At 36.0% G+C, this 25,272-nt stretch overlaps 1 protein-coding gene across 1 annotated transcript in view; it reads right to left on the minus strand.

Moving 5' to 3' along the window:
- Nucleotides 1–25,272, minus strand: part of LOC108600343 (DNA N6-methyl adenine demethylase) — a 93,843-nt gene that overhangs the window by 46,807 nt on the left and 21,764 nt on the right. Inside the window, 1 exon segment of the mRNA XM_017987866.2 lies at nt 22,886–23,026. Within this exon segment, the coding sequence (XP_017843355.2) occupies nt 22,886–23,026 (141 nt within the window).

Genomic DNA, 25,272 nt, shown 5'->3' on the forward strand with positions numbered 1-25,272 from the left:
CTTTTTAATTTCTTCTAATTACGCAATTCATTTTAATGCATTTTTTATGGGCCAAACTTTAAAGTGAATTTTCTAGCAAAAAGTTTGCGCAAGTTCTTGCAACTAATTTATTACTAACGCTAGTTTAAATTAACTGTTATGCTACGTTAACATAAATATGTTATGCTTGTTAACATTGCGCTGTTAATTGTTTGCTCAAGTTTTATTAGTTCCAAGATCTATAAGCATTAGTTAGGCTACGTTAACATAAATATGTTAGCTTATTAACATTACACGGCAATTATGTTGAGCTACTGTTAATTGTTTGCTCAAGTTTGTTTGCCATTTATTATGCCATTTATTGTTTATTTAATGAGCTACCCTCGTATGCTGTCAGCTCTGCCAAGTCTGTTGAAATTATGGCTAATTGAAAATGCATTTTAAATCAGTTCGCGGCTCGCTTAACTGCGTTCGCCCGCTGCTCCCGCCGCTTAACTTGGCCTAGACAGGCAACAGCAGTTGCTGCTGCTGCTGCTTCACTTCACTCCGCTCGCCTGTCTGGCAAGACTGAAGGCCAGGCTACGACTCCAGCTCCAAGTTGAAGTGCAGAAATTGTTTGGCTCAGCGCTTGGCTCAGCTGCTGCTGCTGCTGCATTTTGTATGCGGAATTTGCAGCAGCAATGCATTAATCAATCATTCATTAAATCAATCAATCAATTTATGTATTCTTCGCGTTTTTTTTTCTCTACACTACACTGCGCTGCGTATTTGTTTTTGTTTTGAGCTTAGCATCGTTGTTTTTACTGACGTCGCTTTGTGTTTTTCTCTTGCTTTTTGTTTTGTTTGGGGTTTTCTCGCTCTCTCACTGATTGATTGCCATTAATAACTCATTTTTGGAATTTATTTGTTTGTGCCAGAGAGACTAGTTAGCGTTTTATACAGCCAGGCAGCATGAGTGGGCAGTTTTTCTTCCTTTTCCTGCTGCTGCTGTCGAGTAATTACAGCAAGTTGAGATTTTAGTGCGCGCTTTAGCTCAAAGCTGCTGTCAATAAGAAATGAAAGCAAAGCACTTGCCAAATTGACTAATTGCATTGCAAACTGAATTTATGCTTGAACTAGATAATCTGCTATGACAGCTGCTAAGTTTTTAGAGATTTCTATAGCTTTTCAAAAAGACTTAAAGCAGTTTACAGTGCCAAGCAAATGCAGTGCTGTTAGTTAACAGCGCTGTGAGTTAACATAAATGTTAAGTTCAAGGAATTTGATTACTAAAAATATTATAAATTTATAGCATAAATGTTCGTACTCAAATTAATTTAAGCTGCTCTTCAAATTGTTATTGATTCTTCAGTTATTTTATAACTAACTTCATTTTATAATAAAATATGCACACGTGTTAATATTTTTAAAGCCCAATAAGCACGCTCCAGCATTACTTTCTACAGAATTTGAAAACAAACTTATTGTTTGTTTAATTTATAATTTTAAGCAGCTATAACTCAGCTGAACTAAATCCGATTTAATTTTATTTATGCCATTTTGTAATGGTGTAAGCCACACAATTAAAATGAGTATAGCTATGTTTATGTTAGTTAAATATATAGCAAAGTTATGAGCTATACTAAACAAACAAGTGAATTTGTTTGTAAATTTGCCACTTTTAAAGGCTGTAACTTAAGCTAAATGGCAGTTGATTTCAGATTTGCATGACTTGTTATATGCGTGAGCTGCAGCTAAACAAAACTCATGCAAATTTGCACATTTTAAAATTTGTGCTCAAAATTTCAAAATAACAAAAGTACAAAAGTGCTGCAATCAAAAATCTAATGTTGCAACTTTGTTTTAAGCAGCAAAACGCGCATAAAGCAGCAAATTTTTGGAGCATTGCTTAATTTTGCAGCAAGTTATGACTAAAAAGTTAGTGACTGATTTTCAATATTTATTTGAACTTCAAGCTTTGAAAAGTTGTAACTAAACTAATAATGCAAACTGTATAGCAAAGCTAATTACGCTTAAATGAATATAACAAACAATAAATTGTCTTTAAGTTAAAAAATCGCTAGAGATTAATGTAGCAGCGCTGCATACAAAATTCAATTTAAACTGCTTTGCTGATAAACGAATTTTTGTGAGTTTTTGCTGCTGTTATCAAACGCTTAAACGAGCTTAAGCTCAACTGTTATGTCAACTACGCTGCTGCTTATTAACGTAAGCATATACGTCAATAGATACGTCATTATAGTGTAGGGCTAACTGCGCTGCTAACTGTGCTTGACAGTTGCGCCCTGTCAAATGAAATATAAAAATTGCTTTAAAGCGCTGCCAACTTGGCCGAGTGGGTATAGCATTAATTCCAATTTGCAGGCTTCATTATATGCGCCACACACATAACAATGCACAATGCAAGTAATGCAATTTATGAGTTGCAATTCTGCAGACCCGCCCCGCCCCGCACATATGAAAAACACTATACTTGTCGATATAACGAATTTTGCAAGTTATTTGCATATTTGTGAGCATTATTATTGTACCGGGCATTGTATGAAACGCAGGCTGTGGCACGAGCTGGATATATAGAGAGACATGTGTGTAAGGATGCGCAGTATATCCTGCGGCGCTACAGCGCACACACGTCGCTACGTCTGTGTGTGTGTGTGTGTGTGGCAAGTCATGTAATAAAATGCAAGCAAATTGCAACCAACATGCGAAAATTCGTATGGCAAATATGTTGAATTTAATAAGCCAGGCCCAAGCGACAGTGGCGCAGTTATAAACAGGCAACAACTTACGCTTATTATTGTTAACAGCAACTTACCTGCAATGAAAAGAGAGCGAGAGAGCGTTGTTTAGTTTGTAGCCAAAACAAAAGTTTGTTTGATATAATAAAAATAATTTTTTTGCTTACAGCTAAGCGGGGGGCGTGCTGGGGGAGGGGGGGCTTGGAAGACAAGTTAGTGCACGCCACTGGAGCGACAGGTAGTTTAATTTATGTGTTGCTTTATTTGCTTTTTTTTTACGCTTTGCTTTTTGCTGTTTCGCTTGCCATTATGCTGCGTCGTTTTAATGGCCACAACAGCAACAGCAACAACAACAAAGTCACGAGCTGGCCAACAATGGCGACGCCGCCGCCAACACAAAAAAACAGCATAAAAGGCATATAAATAAATAAATAAAAATTGCAGCGTAGCTGGCACAACGAGTTCGTATTCGAGTTCGAGTTCGAGTTCTTGCAAAATAAAAAAAAAAACGTGACCGCGCATTTTTCAATGTCAGTTGCAAATAAACAGGCGCACAAATGTTTTTAACACAAATTTTATGCGTTTTGGCCCAGGCCATTTATTTAGCGCTAGTTTGTGCTATATATTTTTTCATATATATATATATATATATAAAAGCGCATAAAACTGTTGCAAATTGCTCATGTGTGAGCGCAAAAATTTTGCTTTACTCGTTTATGTCATAAAGAATTTACGCTACATAAAATTTAATAATTTTATTTTTTACACACACACATGTGCGCTTGTATGTGTATGAATTATAGCATACTTTTAGGCGCGTGCCATGGTGTCGCATTTTGTAAAGTTTTGTGCTTTTATATTTTTTATGGCTTACATAACGAGCGAGCGAGCGTCGGAAATGTAAGTGTGTGTAAGTGTGAGGCGTGCTGTAGTGGGCGTGGCAGCAGCTGCTGTATTTGTAGGCTGTGTAGCATTAGCTTAAGCTTTGCTTTTAATTTATGTTAAATTTGCTTGCTTTATATTTTCAAAAGCAATTAAAGCAGCACCCCCCAACTGTTTAAACAGTTTTTGCTGTAAATAAAGCTCAGCGCTTTACATAGAGACTTATTTTTAACGCTTATATTTTCACTAATGGCATTGGGGGGGCGGGGGCAGCGCTGATAAAATTGCATTACGCTCAAGTTGACTCATTTTAATTGAATTTTAAGTTCAGTTCGAAATTGCATTACGTCCTGACGCAAGCGACGCTGCCAAGACAGCGACAGCGGCAGAGCACAGAGCGAGCGAGCAAGCGCTAGTGAGTGAGTGAGTGAGTGACTCTTGTTGGGGCACTGCGAAAATTGCATTAAATTGCAATAACTGCCAAATCGTGTGTTTATAATGAAATGTGACCAGTGCTATATGCACTGGCGCATACAAAAAATTGCATTAACTGTCGGCGCCCCAAAGCAAAAATATGCACACAAGCTTATATTTATTATTTGGCACTTAATTAAAACACACACACACACACATATATGCGCCATATTCTAGCAGCGCAGACTGTGTGTTGTCGCGCTCAACTGGCCACGCCCCCACAGCCACACGCCTTTGTGCCCACTGTCATAACAGCAGAAAAACGGCCAAAGCGAAGCAGCCTGGTCAACTGGAAAAAAACAACGCAACGCGCGAGTTTGTCTTTTGCACATACACTTTGTATTTTGTTTAAGCAAAATGGGGTATGCTATGTGCTAACTATAAGTTTGTTACATAGCTGCTATTTACTCTTTTTTACTTGTTTTAACTTTTTAGCAATCAAATTTTTTTTATAAAGTGTATGTTGCAGTTGCTTATGCTCATTTTTAGGCATACTGTTTTACATATGTGCTATTAACTCAATTTTGCTTGTGGCATTAGCTTTAAGCGCGCATTTTAGTTACTCAAAGTGTATTTTGTAGTTGGTTATGCCCATTTTAGCACATATTTTGCTACATATGTGTTGTTTACTCAATTTTGTTGTGGCATCAGCTTTAAGCACGCAATTTAGTTTACAAAGTGTATTTGCTAGTTGACCATGCCCATTTTTTTGCACACACTGCCTTATATAATTGCTATTAACGCATTTTTTATTTGCTATAACTTTTTAGCATGTTCATTTATTTTATAAAGTGTATGTTGCAGTTGTGCATGTCCATTTTTTTGCTACACTGTCTTACATATGCGCTATTAACTTTATTTTAACTTTCTAGCGCTCTTTTTAGTTACACAAAGTGTATTGCGCAGCTGTTCATGTACATTTTTTTGGCGCACACTGTCTGCCTCTTTTTTTATGGCCTTTTTTTGTGGAGTCTGCGGCACGCTCATCCGTTTGTTGTCTGGCTATAAAGCTGCCACACTCGTTGGGCTGTTTTTTGCTGTTTGATTTTTTGGACTTTGAACCAAAATCCTTTCGCTTTCATGCATTTAAATGTTTGCACGGCCAAAAGAGCGCACGCACACACTCGCAAACGCGCATTGGCGCGATTTAGTGGCAAAACTGTTGCTGCAGGCAGCGCTAGAAAGCGGTTGGGGGCAGCTGGCCAGACAGCTTGGCCAGCAGCCATGGCGCGAACTTGGCTAACTGAATTTGCATGTGGCAAACTGTTGACTGCTAAGGCTAAGCAATTGCACTTTCATTCAAAAAAGAAAGAGAAAAAACAAAACGTAGCAATTAATTGCACATTTTTGCTTTAACTTCGATACTGTTTTTTTTTTTTTATTTTTTATTTATTTGCAGACATTCCAGCAGGCAAAGGCAAATAAAAGCACAACATAAACTACAAATCATGCCAAAGACAACAGACAGAGCAGCGAAGCAGCAGACAAGCAGCATCAAAAAAAAAAAAACAAAATAAACAACTAAATGCATAAAAAATTGTCTAAAAATTCAACATAACCTCGAATGATTTATGGCCGCCAGCGCATATTTAAAAGGTATACAAGACAACGACGACGACGAGGCTCACAAAAAAAATAAAAGACAAATACGAAAACAGACAAAAACAGCGCAAGCCAAAAGCAAAAAGCAATAAGGAGCAGAAGGTAGCAACAAAAAAGTTTTTCATACAAAGCTGCAGCGCTTGAGATGCAAAAAACTAAAGAGCGAGAGCGAAAACTTAGAGCTGCCCTGTAAGCGAATCAAATTTTATACCCAAAACTATTTTTGTATTAAAAGTTAGCAGCTCAAAACAATCATCAAAAAGCAAAGCAGTAAAAATATAAAAAGAATCACAGCTAGCTTATTTTTTTAAATATTTGTTGATGTTGCAGTGCCAATTATTTAAAAAAAATTTTAATTATGCTTATGATAGCGCCACAAATTTTTAGCTAAGCAACAATAATAAAAACCAAAGCAGTGAATTAAAAATTGAAGAAAAGCACAGCTAGCTTATTTTTTAAAATATTTGTTGATGCCAATTATTTTAAAATAAATTTAAATTATTAATTTAAACAATAATCAAAAGCAAAGAAGTGAATTAAAACTAAGATAAAAATTCAAAATGTAGATTTTTGTTCAATTTTAATTCCAATTATTTTAAAATATATTTAAAATATTATGGTTTCAATTCAAAGCAAAGCAATAAATTAAAAATAAGCTAAATAATTTATAGTTATATTATAGTTTCCAATTTGTAGCTAAAAATCAGCAAATCAGCCTCAGCGCCAATCGATTGCTTTAGCTATTTATTGCTTTATTATGCTAATGCAATTTTTGAATTAAAAGCTACGAGTTCAATTTAAAATTTAAACTCAAATTTGCAGCTGCAATTATTTGCATTTAAATAAGTTTTAGCTAACTGAATACAAAAATTAATTAATTAAATATTTCAAAATAAGTTGCAATAAAAAAACATTTAAGCTTTTGCTTTTGCAACAAAATATTGAGCAGCACTCAAAATAATTTTTGTTGTTAGCTTTTATAAACTAATAAATTTGTTGCTGCTGATTTTATAGGGTATAGCGCACGTTCAGCTTATGTGGCAAACATTTGGCTGCATAAAATATTGTAAATGCTGCAACCTTCAGTGGGGCTTGGGCTGTCGCTGCTTTTGCTGAAGCTTAAGTGCATTTTACACAGGCAGCGCTACAAAAAGGACATAAATGCTTAAAAAGGGCATGAAACAACAACAAAAAAAGCGCAGAAAAATGTGCGAAAAATTGAAAAACGAACGCAAAAGGGCAGCACAACAAACAGCGAGAGAGACAGAGAGAGAGAGAGAGCAAAAAGTTGTATAAAATTTACGAGAAAAAGGCGTTAAGCCTTGTTGTTGTTGTTGTTGTTGCCAAGGCAGACGCTTGCTGGGCCTGGCATAAAGACAATGAACACATAAATTGCATTTTCACTTTTAATATTTGCCTTGGTGCTTTTAATGAACTGACTGTCATTGTTATTGCCATGGCTTTAATTAAGGCTGCGCTGCTTAGAACTTTCACTTTAGGCCAAGCTTAAGCTGCAGCGGCCAAAGAGTTGCGCCATTTAAAGCTAATCAAGCATGACTGGAACGGCTCATCAGGCAACTGCAAACTGCAAAACTAAAAACGTGGCTTAACGCCTAAACGAAAACAGAAATCAAAGCCAAAGCCAAAGCCAAAGTTAAAGTTAAAGCCAAGGCGTGCGCTTCTAACTGCTGAGAGGCTGTAGATATAAAAACTACTTAAGCCAAGGCAGTCAAACCACTGCCTGGCGGGGTCAGAATATTTCATGAGCCGCAACCTCAGCTTAGCGCGCTTGCTCTTTTTTTTGCGTTTACGTTTTGCTTTTAATATGCATGCAATTGTGTGTGGCTAAAAATATGTTTAAATCGCGCCCAGAGCCAAACACACAAACACACGGACGGACAGACAGACAGACAACAAACTTGTTTTTTGCGACTTGGCCAGGCGCAGAGTCAAGGCGAACAAAAATTGCAGCTGCAAGCCACGCCAAGCGGCTTGGCTAACTTGTTTGCGCACTTTTGGCCGTGACCTTTTGCTGTGCACTTAACAATAAAAAGCGCATAAATATTAATAAAGTAAAAATAAAAAATATTGCTGCATACTTTGTGGCAAGCAGGCGCTTAAGTGAACAAAAGACAGCAAAATGTTGTTAATAAAATTAAAAATGTTTGTGCACAACAGAATATAAGCTCAAAGTAACACACACACATACATAATTTGCTTGTGTGTGTGTGTGTGCCTTGCTCGCGAGCAAGCGAAAAAAGCTGGCAAATTGAATTTTCTCTGAGCAAAATTAAATTTTCCAAGGAAATTGAATTTTTTGATTAGTTTGCTTTTTGCATCTCGCACACACACACACACATACACAAGCGCCTGCCTAAATATATAGCCAAAGCGAAGCACAAGAACAAAAGCAAACAGCAAAAGCAGCAGCAGCGGCAGCAACATCGACATGATTTAAAAGTAAAATGAAATTAAAAAAACGCACACAGCGCACACAAATTTGCTTATAATTTGAAAATTTATAAGCAAAGCGCTAAAAGTCTTTAAAGTAACAAATTCTAAATCAAAAAACACAGTCGAGTCACAATTTTGAGCGCAGTCGACGCTTGAATTCTTGCAACGTGCAACATGCGCAGCTTCATTTCATTTGCTGCGTATTTTTAATTTGCTGCGTTTTATTTTAGCCAGCATAATAATAATAATAAAAATAAACAGCAGAACGAAACGAAAATGAAAACGTGTACGAAATTTGCGATTTTAATTAAATGATATGAAAATTGCAAGGCGCAGCGAAGAAGAAGAAGCAAACACACAAAGCTTAAAAGCATAAAAATAAAAGCAGCGTAAGAACGAATAGCAAATGCGCTAAGCTTCAAAATTAAATGAGCAATTTTTTAATATTTATAAAATATATTAATAAAAATAATTTAGTAACTTTAGTAACTAAATAAGCAAACTTTGCTTTTGTGCTTAGCTGGCTGTGCATATTGCGCTCTCGCTCTAACTGTAGCTGTTGCTGTCTCTAGCGCTTTTTGCTTTTATGTTGCAAGGCGTGCGCGCAGGCTTTGTGGGCGTGGGTGTGGCAGCAACGTGCCGCGACTCGCTCGTGCAGCTACAAATTTATTTTTTTATTTTTTTTTGGGTGTGTAGCTTAAGTGGGTGGGGGTTGGCGCAATTATCAGCAAGTTTGTTTTTATCTTTGCGACATTTGAACTGCAGCTCAGTTGGCAAATTTATCAACTCATTTGTTGCAACTCATTTGGGCGCCTCTTTGAATTATGTGCAATAACAAAAGCAATATTAAAAATGTTGCGCTCTCGCTCTAACAGTGTAAAAGCCAAGCACGCAAAAATAATAATACAAAATGGCGCTGCGTGCTGCTGCTGCTGCTGCCAAAGTGGCCATTTTGTTTTGCAATATATTTTGCTGCTGCTGCTGCTGTTGCTGCTGCTGCTGCTTTTATGGCTTTAGTTTGCTTTCAAGTCAGACACTGACCACCTACACACACACACACACACACACACACACACACACACACATGCATGCAACGCTCCAGTTTTAATGGCACATTAAAAGCAGCTTGTGTACTTTATATTCATTCCCGTTGCTCTTGGCTTACGCCCAGCTAAAGAGTTGGCTTTGACTGTGGCCTGCTTGCTTAACTGTTTGTCCAGCCTTGCAAATTAAAAAAGCGAAAACTGTGGCAACGTGTTTGTGGCAGGCAGCAGCAGCCGCAGCAAGTGTTGCATTTGTATATGAATGCAAAGTTCACAAGAATTTTGCACTTCGAAATGAAAGTTTTCGAACAACAACAAAAATTTTAAAGAAATTGCTTAGCAAACATATAAATAGTTATTAGGAAATTTCAGCTAATAATTTTATTGTAAATTAATTTGCTATTGAACAAATTTCAATATATTTACAATAAAATTATTAGCAAATAAATTTAAGCTAATAAATTAACTTTAAATAAACTCTAATTAAATTTTAGCAATAATTCTATTGTTAGGCAAGCAAATTTCAGCTAATAATTATATATAAATTGTTATTAGTAAATGTTAGCTAATAATTATATTTTAAATAAATTGCTATTGAGCAAATTTTAACTAAAGATTTTAATTTGAATAAAATGTTAGCAAAAATAAATTAATAAATTCTTTTTAAGAATTATTATAATTCTATTGTAATTGAGCAAATTTAAATTTATATACAATAAAATAATTAGCAAGTAAAATTTAGCTAATAATTCTATTATCAATAAATTGTTAGCAAATAAATTTCAGCTAATAAATTAATTGCAAGTAAATTCTAATTAAGTAAATTTCAGCTTATAATTTTACTGTACATAAATTGTAAGCAAATAAATTTTAACTAATAATTTAATTGTAAATAAATTGTTAGCAAGTAAATTGCAGCTAAAATAAATTAATAAGCTGCAAATTTTAATGTAAATAAATTGTTAGCAACTTTATTTGATGATAATTTTACATTTATATTTAATGATGCATATTTTGGCTAAAGCTTGCCTTAGTTTGCTTTTATTTATGCATTTCGCATTCAACTCATATTCAATTATTAAATTATTAAATACCAACAACATTTTCTTTGCACAACTTCCGTTTCCGTTATTGCTTATGCTCAGTTTCCGTTTGCTTTATTTGTTTATAACTAATGCAAGGACATATAAACAAAACAACATTAAACTATTGCTAGAGTTTTTATCAACGCACATAATTTAGTTGCACTTGTTGTTGTTGTTGTTTATTGTTGTTGTAAACTTTATGCATTAATTTTACATTTTGCTAGCGTCTCCTGTGTATGTGTGTGTGTCTGTGTGTGTGTGTTTGGCTGTTTGCATTAACTCGCCACATGCAAAATTTACGTTTATTTATTATGACTCTGACTGCAGTTACGCCCCTTGCCCACGCCCTCTGCCCCCTGCCCACTGCACTGTAACTTGTGCCAAAATATTTGTATGCATATATCATATACACATACATATATATACACTCTATATATATATATGTATATGTTCTCACATATAAAAGTTATGTAATTATCAAAGTTTTAATGCTGCTGCTGTGCGGGTTTTTTGTTGAGGGCCAGTTGCTGCCACGCCCACACACACACACATACATGCAAATGCATGTGTGTAAGTGCATAAATCATTTTTGCTTACATCACAAAAATTTTACATGCTTTTGATTAGAAGTTTGTGTTTATTTTTTTTCTCTTCGAGGCAGTCAATGCTCTTGCTTAAGAGCTGAGTGCTATGAAACTATTTTGTATAGATAGTAAATAAAGTTATATTTATAAAGTTGAAGTTGATGTTTGAGTATACACGACTACAGCATACACTTTGCTGTTTTAAACTAAATGTCTTGCTTGACTTTTGCATACACTTTATGCATTTTTTGCTATTCAAATATTGTATGTATGGCACTACAATATACACTTTGATTTAAATTAAATGCGCACATTTAGAATTTATAACTATTAAGCTTTGCGCGACTTTCATATACACTTAATGAACTTTTTCATATATTTTTATTGAATGTATAAGACTAGCGAATACACTTTGCTATTTGCGACTGCAATATACACTTTGCTTTAAAATTAATGCGCACATTTAGAATTTATAACTCTTAAGCTTTGTATATACACTTTATACACTTAATGTAGCTTGTCTTATATTTTTATTGCATGCATTAGACTATCTAATACACTTTGTTGTACTTTGTATCGCTAATGTATGCACAAAACTCTTTAATGATTTGCACGACTTTGAAATACACTTTATACATTTTTTACTATTAACTATATGACTACAACATACACTTTGCTTCAATTTGTTGCTTTGAGCAACTTTAATATACACTTAATGCTTTTTGAGCTGCGCCAATTAATAAATGTAACAAATATTACGCATACGCCGCATGTTGCAGCCTAATGAGGCAAGTTTTATTGCAAAGCTAGCGCCAAAAATTCTAAATATAATTTTATGCCAACAACAACAAAGTTGACGCACAAATATTTGTGAGGGCAATGCTGACAAAATTACATTCAATGTGGCAGCATATCTTGTTGCAAGTTGCGTGTGTGGCAACAACAACAACAACAACAAGAAGAGTTGGAATGATGTGTGCATAAAAAATATTTGACTTAATTAGCGCATAAATTCAGTTATAAACAAAACAAAAAACTTGTAGCAAGTTAATTAGCAATTGCTAAACTTTTGTGTGTGTGTGAGTTTGGGTTTGAGTTTTTGTGGTGGCGCCACCTGCCGCACCGAGTTGATTACAATTGCAGTTACTTGGCTATAAATAAGCCTAATTTACATAAAATTCTAATTTAAACGTTGCTGCTGCCAACTAAATATATAAGTTATAGTCTGTCTCTTTCTAGCTTAAAGGCAACGAAAAATGTTGCAATTTATTTTATTTTGCGCTGCGTATTTACAGCAATTTCTTGTTATAGCGAAGCAGCAGCGAAAGAGAGAAGCGAGAAAAACAATTTTCCATTATTTATTTTTTTTTTGTTGTTGTTGACTTCGATTATTTTTGCTTGCGTTTGCTTTGCGCTAGCTTTCTTCTTATTGCTTTTGCTGCAGCAAAAAGAAGAACAAGAACTTTGCTTGTTATGCTTTTGTGCTGTTTATTGTTGTTGTTGTTGTTGTTGTTGTGGCAACACATTATTTATATTTATATGTTGATTTTATAGTTTATTCATGCAAATTGCTATAAAAATTGCCTTTAAAGTGAGACACACACACGCACACACACACATAAGAAAATCAATAAGCTCAGCGCTGTTTACTTTGCTTTTCTTTACTTATTTGTCTGTTGTTTTTAATTTCTTGTACGCGCGCAATCGCATGAATTATTTATAAACCTGTACATAAGCATAAGCAACAATTTTTATGCTCTGCATTTTTTTATTATTATTATTATTATTTTTTATTATTAGCTGCTGCTGGAATTTCTTGTGCGCGCCAAAGAGTTTCCAGTTTGGCGCACAAAACAATTTTCTTTATTGTTTTTTTGCAAAGCAAATAAAAAAAATTGAAATGCGAAAAAAAATGAAGCTAAAGAAATCTAAAAAATGTTGCAGGCATTTTTAACACACACACACAGAAAGAGAGAGAGCGAGTTAGAGTAAGAGACACACACAAAATATGCAAAATATTCAAATTTTAGAAGTGAATTGGAATTTTAAGCAAATGAAATGTGTTCAAGGGGCGGTTTTAAAAGTTGTTGTTTTTTTTTTTTATATTTGACAGAGCAAAGGGTTGGCTTTGCCCACAGCTGAGGTGAGGTGAGACTAGCTGCTTAGTTGCCAGGCGACGAGTTTGTTTATTATGCGCACTGAACTAGAGAGAGAGAGAGGGAGAGAGGGAGAGGAAGTGGGAGCGAAGCGATAGAGACAGCTGCCTGGCTTTACTTCAAAAAGGGTCTAAGCAAATATTCAAATATGACTAAATGTGTGTGTGTGTGTGTGTTTTGTATGCATAATGACAAGCAATTAAATTGAGCTTGGCAACTATTGAAAACGTAATAAAAACGTCGCTAGCTTTTGGCCCAAAAGCAATTTCCACGCGCTAACAAGACATAAAATAAACTAAAAACATTTTGCTGTTGACACTTTGCGTAATTTTCGTATAAACAAACTATAAACAACAGTTATGAGCCAACTAGCAAAAAGCATTAATAATAATAGTTTAATGTAAACTATTTAATTAGCATTCAGTTTTTGTATAGTAAATACATTTTTTATATAATTAGCAAACAAAAATATTAATTAATTATGCTTATTAAATTAATTATTTGCTGTTGTTTTAAACATAAAAATTAAACAAGCTATATAATTATTATTAGCAGCTTTAAGTCTTGCTGCCAATTACTGCAAATCTTTGAAGTTCAGTAGCCCAAAGTGGCGCCTTGCTCTACACTGGTGGCATGTTCAAGCCGCTTGTTTACAGTTGCGTGGCTTTTAAGTCGAAAATCACAATTACATATATAAGTAGACAAGAGTATATACTTAGAGTCTCTCTCTCGGTGCTTGCAACATTGTTGAAAGTGCTGCTGACATTGCGTGTTTGCTTAAACAATGCCACGCCCACTGCGCCTCAACTACAATTTGCTGCAATTTGTGCAGCTTGTAGCAGCTGTCGCATAATTGTTAAGCTCAACAAGCGATTTATTTATAATTTGTTTGCATTTTTTTTTTCATTTTGTATAAATTGTTAAGTTTAAGTTATTTTTTTTTCACTTTGGTTTGGCAGCATCTTTTAGCTGCTGCTATGGCATAAATTATTAATTTTAATTTTCTGCATGCATACTTCAGTGCACATCGAGAGCCCAAACTATGGCAACACCTACACACGAACAATTTGTATGTGTGTGTACGCCTCTTCTGCAACAGTTCACACAGCCACGCCCATGGCAGCATTTACGCCCACTGCATGCAGTTTGATCATCATCAAAAGCAACATCATCATCATCATCAACATCATCATCATCATCATCATCATCAGCATTGCTGTGCTTTTGTGTCTGGCAATTAATTTTAAATTGGGCGTGCATACGAAAAATTTTATATACGTATACGTTATATATTCGTAGTTTTCTTACTTTACATTTTACGCGACGGTAATGTGCACTTTGTGTGCATGTTTATGCATGTCTGCGTGCATGTGTGTGTATATGTGTGCGTCTGTTTATATTTGTTGTGCACTGGCTGCTGCTGCTGCTGCTGTTGATTTTGTCGTTTACACTTGAGGGGATTAAAGCAAGCAAAGAACAAAACAAAAAAAAAATGTTAACCACAAAACAAGCACAAGCCTGTATTAAATGCAGTTTGAGCGTTTTTAATATTTAATGAGCTTTTCTTAATGTTCATAGTTGTTGCTCTTATTGTTGCATTGAGCTTTTGTCAGCCAGCTCTTTAAATATCTAAAATATTTATATCAAAATGCATGTTGCATTTTTAGAGCGCAGCCTTTAAATTTGCATTACAATAAATGAATTTAATCATAATTATTATAATAATAGTGCAATTAGTCACTAGGACAATTGAACATTTTGAGTTGATTAACAATAATTGAAAATATTCTTTTATATTAATTTTTAACTGAATAATTTTTGATTATATTACAATATTTTTATTTAATTGAGGCTATTTTTGTATTTTTCTCTATCTATCATATATCTATCTAACATATCATCTATCATCTATTTATCTAGCACATCATCTATATATATATATCTATCATATATCTATTATATCATATATATATCCATCTATCATATCATCTGTATATATATCTATCATATCATTTATCTATCTATCTATCATATATCTATCTATCTATCTATCTATCATATATCAATTTATCTATCTATCATGTATCTAACATACCATCTATATATCTAGCACATCATCTATAATCTATCATCTATCTATCTATCTATAAAGTGATCTAAATCAATATCATCTATCATCTATTTATATAGCACATCATCTATTTATCTACCATATCATATATCATCTATTTATATAGCATATCATCTATCATCTATTTATCTACCATATCATCTATCATCTATCTATTTATCTATATCTATCTATCTATCTATTTATCATATATCTGTCTGTCTATCTATCTATCATATATCTATCATTAATCTATATATATGTCATATATCTATAGATCATATCATCTATCTATCTATCTATATAGCATATTATTTATCATCTATTTTATATATCATATATATCATCTAGCATATATTTATCTAGCCATAAACTCGACATGATTTTAGGCCAACTCACTGCCTTATTCATCTTCACATCTTACCAACTTTAGCTCTCCTTCTCTAATACAAATAGTCACCAAATAGCATCTCACAATCAGAGCTTAAAAAAGATTCCAAGTCTAGTTCAGTTGCCTAAACTATAAGCAACTGTAGATCTCTTTACTTTTGCTCTACCTTGAGCTTATAACTTATGCACTGTCTTTAAACAGTTTAAGCTCTCAGCTCGTTCACACGCTTTCAATATCTTTGCTTAAATAGCTCTCTTGCTGCAATTCAAGTCAAATAGTTTATGATTATATGCAGCTTGATTGCTGCTTGTTGTTGTTGTTGTTGTTGTTCTTAAAACAATCAGTTGAACAATCAAAGATCAAGTCAAGCAAACCCTTTGCCGCTTTTTGTGGCTGCAACAAGCTTTCTTTCTGGCCTGACTTTCAAGTTCCTTTAGTTAGTTTTGTTGTTGAGCCCAACCCAGGCAATAATAATAACAGCAATAATAACAAACAGCAAACAGCAGCAACAACAACAACAACAGAAGTTGTATGCAACATACAACGTCGAACTTTAATTGCATAATTATGTGCAGTTTGCAATTTATCATTTCTCATTTTCCATGTTGTCGTTGTTTTTCTTTTTTGTTTGTTGCTGTTACGTTACGTTTGCCTTTTATTATTATTATTGCTGCTGTTGTTGTTGTTCTTGTTGTTGTTAGCTGTAATTTATGTGCACACAAAAAATAAACAGAGAATACTATATATCTATATATATATATAAAAGGAAGCGGCATGAAATGCATACACTTTGCAGCAGATGCAGGGGTATATGCAAGTTGTGCAAGCAAGCTATACCATAAATGCTTGATTAGCAAGTTTGTTTAAATCAAAGTGTATCTGCAAGTTGGTTGCATACAAATTTAGCTACTTGCAGTTGCTGTGTGTGGCGTTTTGCGCTTTATTTGGACACGCCCTTTGGTTATTATGCCTGATCAGCAATTCAATTAAAGTCAAAGTGTATCGGTTAGTTGGTTACAGCCAAATTTAGCTGCTTGTTGCTGCTGTGTGTGGCGTTTGGGACTTTTTGTGGGCGTGTCCACATTGCTTATATGCTCAATTAACAAGCTAACTAAAGTCAAAGTGTATATGCAAGTTGATTACATGCAAATTTTTCTTACTGTTGTTGTTCTGTGAGCTCGTGTGTCTTATGTATACACACGCTTTCGTAATATGCTTGATTAGCGAAACGATAAAAGTCAAAGTGTATATGCAAGTTGGTTGCAGCCAAATTTAGCTGCTTGTTGTTTGAGTATTTGCGCTTAAAACGCCCTTTTTATTATTAAGCTTGATTAGCAAGCTTGTTTTAAGACAAAGTGTATCTGCAAGTTGGTCACATGCAGCTTTCAATTGTTGCTGCTGTTGCGTGGGCTTTTGCGCTTTATGTGGACACGCCCTTTGGTTGTGCGCTTCCCTGCTTGCTTGCTTTATTAATTATAATTTATGTTTTTAATTTCTTATCAGCTGACTTCGAATCTACAGAGTCTAAAATGTTGTATAGAGCTCAGCAGTTTGGTATTGCGTGGGAATCGCTTTGGCAATCAAGCAATTAGCGAGTGCCATCAAAAGTGCATTAGGCAGACAGACAGACAGACAGCCAGACAGCAAAGAGAATCGAACGAGCGAAAGAGAGAGCAAGACAAAGTTATGTACAAAGAACAACAAAAACAACAAGCAGCAAGTTGTGCATTTTGTCATGTGCTAAAGTTCAAGGCATGTCTATGAACATTTCGGCTGCGCTCTCTAACGGGCAGACGCTTTGGGTGGGTGGTTGGGTGGTTGGGTTGCTGCTGTTGTAGTCCAGACAACGTTGCTGTGACATTGCATTAAGCAAAAGCAAACAATCTTTGTTCGCATGACGATGAAAGCGCAGAAAATATTGAAAAACAAAGAAAATTAGTTGAGAGCAGCAGCAGCAGCAGACAATGGCGCTTGGGCCAACGTGTCGTATGAGCAATGCCACGTTGCATTGTTTTAAGGGTTGAACTAATCACAGTCTAACACACACACACACACACACATATATATATGTATATATGAATTTTGCTGTCTGTTTTGTTTGTGTCTGCGCATAAAGCAAATTCCCCATAGACTTGAGCCTGAGTTCTAAATTGGCTGCGTCAAACAATTGCGAAAAAAAGGTAACAGAGCTCGAATCTATGCTACGCGAGCAGCTTAAAGTCAAAACAAAACTTTTGGCTAAAAACAAAAATAATATAATATACAAAAAAGTTGTAAAAATAGCCAACCAGCAACCCTCATGAGCGCACTTAATGCATGCCAAAATTAAAGCGACGCCACCCCCACACACCACGCCCCCCAATTCCCACACACACACACATCTATAGCATAGTTGTATGTATATATGTTTACATAAGGCATTATAGACGCGCATTTTGCTGGGGTGGCAATTGAAAAGCTTTGCTACCAAAGCTAACCACCCACCCAACCACCCACTCAGCCCACTAGCCGCTGTGCTCGTTGTCGTTGCTGCTTTTTCTTGCTTACTTTTTTTTTTAGCTTTTTTTTGCCTGACAGACTTGAGCTAAAAGCATGTGGCGTTCGAATAGTTTAGCAACATTTGAATTAACTTGTCGAAATATTTAGGCATTTATGTTAGCAAAGTGTATATTCTAGTCGCGCGCATGCTTTGTGCATTACTTTATTAATTTGCAAACTTTTATTTGTATGACAAGTGTATTTCATAGTCGCGCGCTTGCGCTTTTGTTATAATTTATAAATGTTTATTACATTTATTTATAAATTCTTTATGCTTTTAACTATTTGAATACTTTACAATTATTGTCATGCACTTGCTAGCAAAGTGTATATCATAGTCGAGCGCTTATATATAAATACTGATTACATTAATTTATTCATTTTTATGTTTTTAATTATTGTGCACACTTTTTTATTTTTATGTGCTTGTTAGCAAAGTGTATGTCATAGTCGAGCACTTACGCTTTTTGTTATATTTCTAAATGCTGATTTATTAATTTTCTATAATGTTTTTAATTATTTTAAACACTTAGCAATAATTTGCTAGCAAAGTGTATATCATAGTCGAATGCTAGTGTAATATTTAATTACTATTTATTTAAGAAATATAATTAAATGCACTAGAGCGCAAAGTGTATGTTGTAGTTGCATACATATATATTTAATTTTTTATGCCTAGAGCATTTTCAAATAGTTTTAAGTTTAAAGATTTTGTAGCTAAAAAAAACTACAAGCTACCCTCGTTATGTTAAGCTATATAGACAGCTAGCTATATATACACATATACACATATATTTTTGTGTGTGTGTGTGTTTGTGCCTGGCATGCACATTTATCAAGCGTGTATATATAAATATATATATATATATATATATATATATATGTTTAAGCGAAACTGAAGTTGCTGTTATGTGCGCTTTATGTGTGTGTGTGTGTGTGTGTGTGTGAGAATTGGGGCTGCTTGGAGCAAGCATTGGGGGTAGTTAGTTGAACTGTATGTGGGGTAGGCGGAAGAGCGACGCATAAGACAAGCAGAAGCAGTAAATAAATAAAAAAAGAAACGAAAAAAAAAAAAACAAGTACACAAGAAATTAACGAGCAAACGATTTTTATGGCAGCATTTTGTGCCTTAAAGCGCTTAATGCGCTTTATGGCTATGCGTGTGTGTGTGTGTATTAGTGTATTTGTGTGTGTGTGTGTGTTAGTTGAAAAATGTTTTAAAAATGACATTCTTCGAAAGTTGAAGCAATTTATGTTCATTTTAAATTGAATTTCAAATTTATTGCAGCAATTTTGTCTGCCCTGCGTGTGTGTGTATTAGTGTGTGTGTGCAGGAAACGGAAATGCTTGTGCGTATGCAAGTGAAAAGTTGTAAATTTCATTGTTTTGCAAGAAAATTAATTACGCAAAAGCAAAAGAGCAAAAAGCTTTTAAATTCAATTTGATAAGAAATAGAAAAGGTCAATCAACCCAAGCCCAACAGACATGTCTAGCGTACTTTGTTGCGTTGGGTCAGCAACATGCAAATAGCCAAAAGCTGCTTAAGCGCAACAGTTGCCAAAGGTTAACGACAAAGGCTAAGCAGCCAAAATCAAATCAAAAAAAAAAAGGCCAAACAAATAGACACAGGAAATAAAAGTCGACAAGCCTGAGGCGGCAAAAAAAAAAAAGGAACAAGGAAAAAGGGTCAAGTGCGTGGCGCGCGCGTTTGCCAAAAGGGCAAACCCAAAGGGGTTAAGTTGAGCATAATGAAGCGCAATGACCTTTAACGCTCTCATTATTAGCAAAAGTTACAATTGGCCTTGACAGCAGCTTGAACTTGCAGACAGCAAAGGAAACCTTGACATTGGGCTATATAAAAAAGCTTACAATATGTATGTGTGTGTGTGTGTGTGTGTGTGTGTTTTATTTAGCACGCGGCACGGTCAGATTTCAATTGGCTTGGTTGCCTTGGCTGCCAACTTTTGCCCTTGGGGGGGGGACAGTCCGCTGAGTCGCTAGTCAGGCGGCTGGGACGCTGCTCATTGTGCCACGGATCGTGTGTTGCGCTGTTGTCTTCAAGCTGTCGCAGTTAAGTTGGGGGAAGCCCCGCTTGGTGGAGACTGAAAGGCGACTCTTGTCTCGATTACGTTATGGCTGCCAAGTGGGGCAAGCGCTGCTGCTGCTGCCGTTTGAACGACAAATTGTCTGCAGCGACTCGACGCGACTCTCGGCACTCGACTTCGACGTCGGACTCTCGACTGTTGTGTCTGCTGCTGCTTTTTTTATGTGCCGCGCTTTTGGCTCACGTAGGCGACTCGCCTCGTTGTTGTTGTTGCCGGCTGTCACGGTTGGTGGCAACTGGCCGGCTACTGTAGCCGGTGGCAGCCACTGTGGCGCCGCTAAAAACATGCTGCACATTTATGTCTTGCTTTTGACTGATGTGGCACACAAGGTGTGGGCCAAGCGCTTTGGCTTTTGTGACATTGCAGCCGCGTGTGGCATGAACGACGACAAGCCGTTGAGCTGCTGCTGCTGCATTTTTTTTTGCAAAGTCGCGCTTAATTAAACGCTAAGCTGCCATGCAGCACGCACGTTGCAACAAAAGCCACAATGTGCTTTTTTGTTCGCTTGCCACATGCAACACACGCATACGCATACAAAGGCGCAGCTGTAGGTGGCGCAGCGCCAAAAAATTTTTAGCTGCTGCTGTTTGTTCTTTTGCTGCACGTTGCTGTGGGCAACTATCAAAGGTCAGGGGTCATACGCTATGCTGTCAATGCCAATGCCAATGCCAATGCAATCATTTTTTTTTTTTTTGGCAGCAACAGTTGCTGCTTGGCTTGCTTGGTCACTGGCACGAAACGTTGAAACATTTCACTTTCACCCAAAAAGCGAACAAAAGCCGTGGATAAACTTTTGCAACTGCAACACACAGACAGAGCGACAAAACGCCAACGGGGCAGCAACTGTTGTGTGTGTGTGTGGCAAGCAGCAGACAAGACCAAGCAGCCAAAGCCAGAGACCAAGACGCAGCCAAGTCTTGTCGTTGTCGTTGTCGAGCTCTCAGCTCTTAACCGCAGCCAAAGTTAAAGAAGCTGCTGCTGTTGCTGTTGCTGTTGCTGCTGCTGTTGCTCCTGTTGGCTGCTCAATGTCAAGCGCACCACGTTTGGCGGCACGCAGCGGCAAAGAATCTATAGACAGAGCAACTTGTTGCGCCTGCCATTTAATGTAGCAACGTGATTTGGCTGCGATTGCTGCTGCTGTTGCTGGCGTGTCGTCTGGCGTTTTTATGGGCTTGCCAAAGGAATGCCTGTGTCTGTGTCTCTGTGTGTGTGTGTGTGTGGCAACAACATAATCAACGCTTGGGCTAACAGCAACTGTTGCAGCTGCTGACAAATCATAGCGCAAACGAGGGTGGCAAGCTCTTGACTATGAATGACTGTCAAGTTGTGTGGCGTGGCGCAGGGCAGAGAAACTTTTTATGTGGCAACAACCACAAGTGGCAGCATATGACAACATAATCGACGCTTAATTGAGCTAAACTGCGGCTGTGGTTGCTGCCGTCTTAGCAACACTTCCATGACGCTGCGGTTGTTTAACTTTTTACGAGCCCACACGACCTTGAATTTGTTTAACCAAAAGTGACGCCGCCGGGTCTGAGCCGTGGAACGTTGCGTGTCAAAGCGTTTTGGGTCGGTTTTTTGTAAGGTCAAAGTCAAAAGTAAGCCCGCAGTGTCTAGTCAACGTCTGCTGCTGCGTTCACTTCCCCCCAATTGGCCCATAATAACAATAAGTAGCCAGAGTGAGTGGAAGCTTTGGGTCTCTTGCTACGTGCGGCATGTGGCCCTTTTTTATTTCCTGCGCTTTGTTGTTTTCTTTGGGCAAAAATTGTGACCCCAAACATTGCTACGTGCCAACGTTTGTTGCCTTTTTAGCCTCTCACTTCGCAGAGCGCAGTCGTTTGGCAATTGGCCAAATTATAAACAGCATAAACTTAATTTGCTTGGGATAATTTAATTAATATAATTATTTTAAAATAAACGAAACTCTATAATTTATATAAATTATAAACCACAAGTTTAATTTCATTTTCAAAATTTACTCTTAACGCTTGTTTATGTTTTTTGTTTTTTTTTGTTTTCTCTTTAAATAAATAACAATGCATAAAAACTACATTTTTTGAATTGAATTAAAAAATGTTATGCATTTAATTTATTTACAATTTTATTTTTCATTCATTCAATCATGTTTTGATTTTCTTTATGGCTGTCTTTGCTTTTGTTTTCAAATTTCAATCTCTCTTGAAGCGCTGCAAATGCTTTTGGTGGCGCCATCTGGCGTTGGCGTTTGCGCACTCGATGCTGCACATTCAGATGGGCATAATTGTTTTTTCTACAGACCTGTGTCCAAATTTAACATTTCGTTAACATATGTGTCCAATTTATTTTACGGTTGCAGTCTTTGCTATATCGCAACGTTGTGATAATGCAGCGTGTTTGATGTTAGCAACGTTGATATAATACAACGTGTTTGAAATGGTGTTTTTAAAACTTTTCAGTTTTTATGAAATATTTTTCAGTCGATTTCAAGATTTTCAAATGGCGAGCACGTTAAGTAAAATTGTTTTTTGCTAGCGTCATCTAGCGCTGACACAACGGGATTGGTGATTTACTTTTCATTTAGCTAAGACCCAAGCCACAATTTATTTTAAATCTTTACTAAATAAAAACTAATCAAGCGGCAAATTTGAATTTAAAAAAAAAATCGTTCCTAAATATTTCGTATCGGCTAGTCAGTGGAATTTTTTAATATTTATTTCTAAGCGAAGAAATTTCTTATCATATAATATTTTTCGGTTTAAGCTTACCCCAGTTGTTGGTGTTCCATTTCCAGCAGCTACTGCTGTTGCATTTACAGCAGCGGTAGCATTAGCGCCACTCGATTTGCCTTTGCCGCGTCCACGCTTCGCATCGGAACGCACAGGTTGGCCGTCGGCGCCATAAATGATCTGTAAATGACAAAACGTTTAGTTAACTCATTTGTACATTTAAATAGTTAAGCTGAAATTAATAGACGACAAGCTCTGTTAAAGCGCTGTTATCGTTAAATTTTAGAAGCAAACGCGAGCACGTTAAGTAAAATTTTTTTTTGTTAGCGCCATCTAGCGCTGACACAACGGGCATGGTGACTTACTTTTCATTTAGCTAAGACTCAAGCTTCAATTTATTTAACGGTTGAAATCTTTACTAAATAAAAACCAATCACGCGGCAAATTTGAATTAAAAAAAAATCATTCTTAAATATTTCGTATCGGCTAGTCAGAGGAATTTTTTAAATATTATTTCTATACGGCTACAATAACAAAATGTACGCTGAGCTGAGCTAGCTTAAAGCTTGAGTGCGAGTGAGCAAGTCTTATCACGAATTGGGCGCAATCTATCTCTGAGCTTGACATACAACATGACGCCACTTTACGCATAAGCTTATCTCTTATCAGCACTGAAGCGGATGCTGAAGCCAAAAATTTTGCCAAATTTAATTCTGATTTTAGTCAACGTTTAATTTCAAACGCGTGCGGTTTAATTTATAATTTTTAGCAAGGGAATTTGTTAAAAAAAAATGAAGCGTAAACGTTTATGCAATTATATTCTTTTAATTGCTTTCACATTGACTCTACATGGATTCTTTGAAGCTTCAGCCAGCGACGAGTATGAGGTGAGCAGCAAGTGAAGTTAATTTTGTGATAATGTGTAACTTATTTAAGGTAATTTCGTTAGCTTTGTAGCGCATCCCAGCCCATAGACCAGCAGTACGGTAATTATGCTTACAAGATCTTGAAACCTATCTTATTATACCTGAATCAGCTGCAAACCAAACTCAACGACAACAATGTGGATGCTTTAATCAAGCAAAATGAACACTTAAAAGCGGAAAATAATAATCTGAAAGATAAACTTGAATTGTATAATAGCATTATTGCCGATCTTAGAGAATCTAAGAAAAATTTGCTCAGAACAAACGATCAATTCTATAATGAAATAACAAAGCTTCAAGCTCAAGGTGAGAGGAGAGCCAATACCAATACCAATGAGAATCAAGCAAAGCCAATTGACGAGCTGACAAATAACTTTGCATCGACAACTAAAAGTTTAAGCAATGAGCTGACAAAACTTCAAACCCAAACTGCAACTGAGGCCCAAAATATTGAACTTCTTTTTAAAACGCACATCAACAATGCAGAAAAATGTGAAATGGATCGAAGGGATCAAACTGAGCTACTAACCAAGGTGGAAACATGTGCCCAAGAAGTTTTGATCCAGTCAAACCAAACTAATGAACTGCAAGGCCAAATAGAGAAGTTACAAGAACAAATAAAAAATTATGTTACTAAAATCGAAGAATTGGAAAAACGGCTAAGGCCCAATAATAGTTGTAAACCATTTGCACACAATCCTGGTGAGCATGAGATACAATTGCCTGGGCTGCTGCCTTTTAAAGTGCTTTGCAGTGATGACAGCCGAGCAGGAAGTGGATGGACAATCATTCAGCAACGAATAAACGGCAAAGAGGATTTTGAAAGGGATTGGAACACCTATCGTGACGGCTTTGGGTCCTTCGATGGGGATTTCTTTTTGGGTCTGACAAAGATCCACCACATTACACACTCCCAGCGACATGAATTGTATATTTACATGCAAAAGTTTAACGACGAATGGTTCTCCGCCCACAATGACAATTTTACAGTAGGAAGCGAGGATGATCTATTTGAATTGCAATCGTTGGGTAATTATACTGGGACGAACTACGTTGAAAATTGGATGGGATACAATGAACATATGAAATTTACAACTTCCGATCGGGATAATGATATTATGGAGGATGGTAACTGTGCGACGGATGAAATGAGTGGAGGTTGGTGGTACATCTCTTGTGGAAATTGGTTTGTTTCTAAAATTTCGCAATTTTTAAACAAACAATTAATATTTATTTATCTGCAGCAACTTAAATGGAAAGTACTTTCCAACTGAAGTACATGATTCAAAGTCTCCACATTGGTTTGGACTATTCTCACTTAAAAAGATTCAAATGCTCATTCGTCCCATCAATTGAAGAGAGAGCATTTTAAATCGAAATTGTTTGCAACTATAAATTTGTTTGCTGTATACTTAAAGCTTTAAATTTCATCATTATTGTAAATCACAATTGTATCTGCTTGCTACTTCTTTTATATAAAATATGAATAATTTTTTATTT

This window comes from Drosophila busckii, chromosome 3L, assembly GCF_011750605.1.
Source record: "Drosophila busckii strain San Diego stock center, stock number 13000-0081.31 chromosome 3L, ASM1175060v1, whole genome shotgun sequence".
Taxonomy (NCBI): domain Eukaryota; kingdom Metazoa; phylum Arthropoda; class Insecta; order Diptera; family Drosophilidae; genus Drosophila; species Drosophila busckii.